This window comes from Sapajus apella, unplaced genomic scaffold (genome assembly GCF_009761245.1).
Source record: "Sapajus apella isolate SASKATOON/1434 unplaced genomic scaffold, GSC_monkey_1.0 scaffold97, whole genome shotgun sequence".
In the NCBI taxonomy this organism is placed as follows: domain Eukaryota; kingdom Metazoa; phylum Chordata; class Mammalia; order Primates; family Cebidae; genus Sapajus; species Sapajus apella.
In genome coordinates, this window is record NW_022437037.1 from 4,486,434 (window position 1) to 4,490,470 (window position 4,037).

General features: G+C 55.8%; 1 protein-coding gene and 1 pseudogene across 2 annotated transcripts in view; both read right to left on the minus strand.

The window, feature by feature from the left end:
- Positions 1 to 560, minus strand: part of LOC116535835 — a 1,318-nt pseudogene extending 758 nt beyond the window's left edge.
- Positions 6 to 4,037, minus strand: part of PTGES (prostaglandin E synthase) — a 40,536-nt gene continuing 36,504 nt past the window's right edge. The window contains exons 4-5 of one of the 2 annotated variants that reach the window (XR_004262412.1): positions 1,043 to 1,471; positions 6 to 50 (exon numbers count right to left, since the gene is read on the minus strand). Coding sequence is in view for 1 of the 2 variants with exons in the window: in XM_032257562.1 (XP_032113453.1) it covers positions 1,222 to 1,471 (250 nt within the window). In the remaining variant the exon portion in view is untranslated. Of the gene's footprint in view, positions 51 to 747; positions 1,472 to 4,037 lie in introns of those variants that run through there. The other variant, XM_032257562.1, reaches the window with a different exon arrangement.

Here is a 4,037-nt window from a genome sequence, read left to right on the forward strand (position 1 = left end):
TGTACACACACCACACACACACACACACACACACACACACACACACACCCCTGCAGTTTCCAAACCTTGAAGATACTCAAGGGACCAGAAAATTCCTTTGGCTCCCTGTCCTCCACCCACAGCCCTTTGGAGGGACTCAAGCCTCGGGAGAATGCTAAGCTTCCTGTGGCCCCTCCCACCCACCTCTGAGCCAGAGAGAAGACTCCAGCCAGCAAAGACACCCAAAGCCAAGGCCACGGAAGCGTCAGAGAAGGCAGAGGAGCCAGCCCTGCCCTTCTGGAGCTGCTCTTCTTCTGGACTCTGGGGTTGGCATCTCCTTGACCTGGTCATGAATTGGCTCACTCAGCTTCCATCATGCAGGACCCCAAGACCCCAGCCTTGCTTCCACAGAGAACTGTCAGGGGCTTCCTGGCCCAGCCATCACAGGGACTCACATGGGAGCCTCTTAAAACTCTAGATGGCGGCCCGGCGTGTTGGCTCACACCTGTAATCCCAGCACTTTGGGAGACCGAGGTGGGTGGATCACTTGAGGTCAGGAGTTTGAAACCAGCCTGGCCAACATGGCGAAACCCCGTCTCTACTAAAAATGCAGAAATTAGCCAGGCGTGGTGGCACCCACCTGTAATCCCAGCTACTCAGGAGGCTCAGGTGGGAGGATCACTTGAACCCAGGAGGCGGAGGCTGCAGTGAACTGAGATTATACCATTTCACTCCAGCCTGGACAACAGAGCAAGACTCGGTCTTGGGAAAAAAAAAAAAAATCCAGATTGGCTGGGCCAGAATCTCTGAGGTGAGTCTGTAAAGTCTGCATTCGTAGCCCGGGATTCAGATGATCACTTGATTTGGGAATCTTAAATAGAGTCTCCCTTCTCGATTTTCACTCTTAGGGAGGGTGAGGGAGTGATGTTTTTGATGCTCCGTTATTTTAGCGGAAGGATTTTCTATCAGTCTTCACAATCTCTCCTGGAATGGTTTCCATCAGCCACTTCAGGCAGAAATCCAAGGGGCTAAGAAACACACATACACACACACACGCACGCACGCACGCACGCACTCACACACAGGCCCACTGGGCCCAGAGACCCCCCCCCACATGCAGCAGGCTGCCAGGAAACCAGGACTCAGAGCCCACCACAATCTGCAAGGAATATCAAGTCCCCAGGTACAGCCACGGCGGCTCTTGGCCTATGGTCTGGCGGCCAAGGAGGCGTCTGCTGCTGGTCACAGGTGGCGGGCCGCTTCCCAGAGGATCTGCAGAGCCATGGAGGCACAGGGGAGCTGGGCGAGGGTGTAGGTCACAGAGCGGATGGGTGCCCGAAGCTTTCCCAGGTAAGCCACGGTGTGCACCACGCGGCCCAGGAGGAAGACCAGGAAGTGCATCCAGGCAACAAAAGGGTTAGGACCCAGAAAGGTGTAGACGAAGCCCAGGAAAAGGAAGGGGTAGATGGTCTCCATGTCGTTCCGGTGGGCCCTGGGGAGACAACAGGGGTGTGGTTAGCTAGGAGTTAGCTTTGGGGACACGGGCCCTTCTGAGAGTGTCGTGGAAGCTGGGGCGCTCTGCCCTGACAAGGCCTTGACCCACTGGGGGTCACTTCAAGCATCCCACACTCTCAAATCCATTCATGACCAGGTCAAGGAGATGCCGACCCCAGAGTCCAGAAGAAGAGCAGCTCCAGGCTTATGCTCGCAAGCAGCTGAGACAGAGGCCCCGGCACGGGCCGGGAGTCACAGAGGGCTGCTGGCCTCCGATGCCCTCACCACGGCTCTTACCCTGGCTTGCCAGGACCCCCCTCTTGCCACACTCTCCCCTCTGTCTTCCTCTCTAGTCCTTGGACAGCAGGCAGGAAAAGTGGGGCTCAGAGGTGCTGAGTGCTTTACAGAGCAGTGAGTGGAGGAGCCGGGACTTGAACCAGGTTCTGACTCGACTTTGTGCCCTTTACCTCCAGGGCAGGGCTTCTCTGAGTGAGGCCTGAGGTCACCCTCCTTTTTTTTTTAGACGGAATTTCACTCTTGTTACCCAGGCTGGAGTGCAAATGGCGAGACCTCGGCTCACCGCAACCTCCACCTCCCAGGTTCAAGCGATTCTCCTGCCTCAGCCTCCTGGATAGCTGAAATTACAGGCACGCGCCACCACGCCTGGCTAATTTAGTATTCACCTCTCCATGTTGGTGAGGCTGGTCTTGAACTCTCTACTTCAGGTGATCCGCCTGCCTCGGCCTCCCAACGTGCTGGGATTACAGGCGTGAGCCACGGTGCCTGGCCTCACCCTCCTTCTGAATGCAGGTTCCTGGGCCCCTCCCGAGTAGAAGCTACAGCCCAAGAGCAGGCATTTGACATGAATGCTGGGCTGTTTCCTGCCCCTAAATGTAAGTTCCAGCCCTCCTTTTCAGGGACAGTCATCACAAGATCCGCTTCCACTCACTGGAGCCACCCGTTGGCCAGCCCCTGGTGAAGCTCTTCGTTTTAGACATGCTGTCCTGCCTCTTTTTTTGTTGAAAGTAATCAAGCGTGTGCATGTGTGTGGCGGGTGTGGGGGTAGGGCTCTGTCTAACCCCACCGTAAATAAATAAACCACAAAAAACTCACCTACTTCTGCCGAGAGTTGCTTCACATTTTCTATGACTCCCACTAATGGTTGGCTTCCTTTATGAAAGGGGGGGAGGTTGAGTCCCATAAATTAGAGACTGAATGAGCAACTAAAGCCATCGATTGCCACATGGGAAGTGCAAATAAACAGGAACTCGGTGTCCAGGGCATGGCCTTCGCCAGGGACAGGCCCCAAGTGTGAGGTGCAGGAACAGAAGCAGGTTCTCCAGGCCTTCCTGCTCCAGGCCTTCTTGCTGAAATGCATTGTGTCCTCCGGTCAGGCCCAGACTAGCAGCACCCGTGTGGGGACCCGCTGCTCGGTCCTCCTCTTCCTTCCCACTGGCAAGACGAGTCTTGGCCCAGGGCAACCGTATGCGGGCCTGACCGGAAGAAAGCGGGCAGGGCACGGAGGGGGCAGAGAGGGGCAGGGAGGGGTCCTGGAGTGCTTGTTCACCCAGCACTGTAGGGGGCTCTGCAGTGTGCCTGGGGCGGGGATGGGCAGGGAAGGAGACTGTGCGGGAGCCTGAATGATGAGAAGCTGACCCTGCAGGGGAAACACTTTCCAGGGAGGAAGACTGGTGTGTGCAAAGGTCCTGAGGTCGGAGCAAGCACAGATGTTCACTGTGCAGGCAAGTGAGCCCATGGCTACAGTGCGGTGCACAAGAGGGAGTGAGGCAGAAGGAGAGCAGAGGAGGAATTCAATCTGAGTGTACAAAACTCCTGTAAACCCAGGAGGGCCTCAATCTTTCTCAGGCCAAACTCAGGACACAGCACCCGGCATAAGGGTCCCCATATCCTAAGACTGACACTAACCTTTCTTCTCCTTTTCTGTCAGATCCTGAACTTGCAACCCAGAAATAGGAAAAGCAAGTGTGTGGCAGCCAGGTCACACAGGGCAGGGCAGTCCAGGTCACCCAGGGGTAGGGAACACCGTGGCCTGCCTACGTCAGAGAGAGGCTGGCTCTGGGTAGATCCTGGGGTACTGCCCTCAGGGAAGAAAAGAGAGGGAGGGGCCGGGCACAGTGGCTCATGCCTGTAATCCCAGCACTTTGGGAGGCCGAGGTGGATGGATCACCTGAGATCAGGGGTTCGAGACCAGCCTGGCCAACATAAAGAAACCCTGTCTCTACTAAAAATACAAAATTAGCTGGATGTGGTAGTGCACGCCTGTAGTCCTAGCTACTCAGGAAGCTGAGGCAGGGGAATCGCTTGAACCTGAGAGGTGGAGGTTGTGGTGAGTCGAGATCACACCATTGCACTCCAGCTGGGGCAACAAGAGTGAAACTCCCTCTGGGCCAGGTGTGGGGTGTGGTGGCTCATGCCTGTAATCCCAGCACTTTAGGAGGCCGTGGCAGGCAGATCACAAGGTCAGAAGTTCGAGACCAGTCTGGCCAACATGGTGAAATCCCATCTCTACTAAAAAAAAAAAAAAAAAAAAAAAAAAAGGCAGG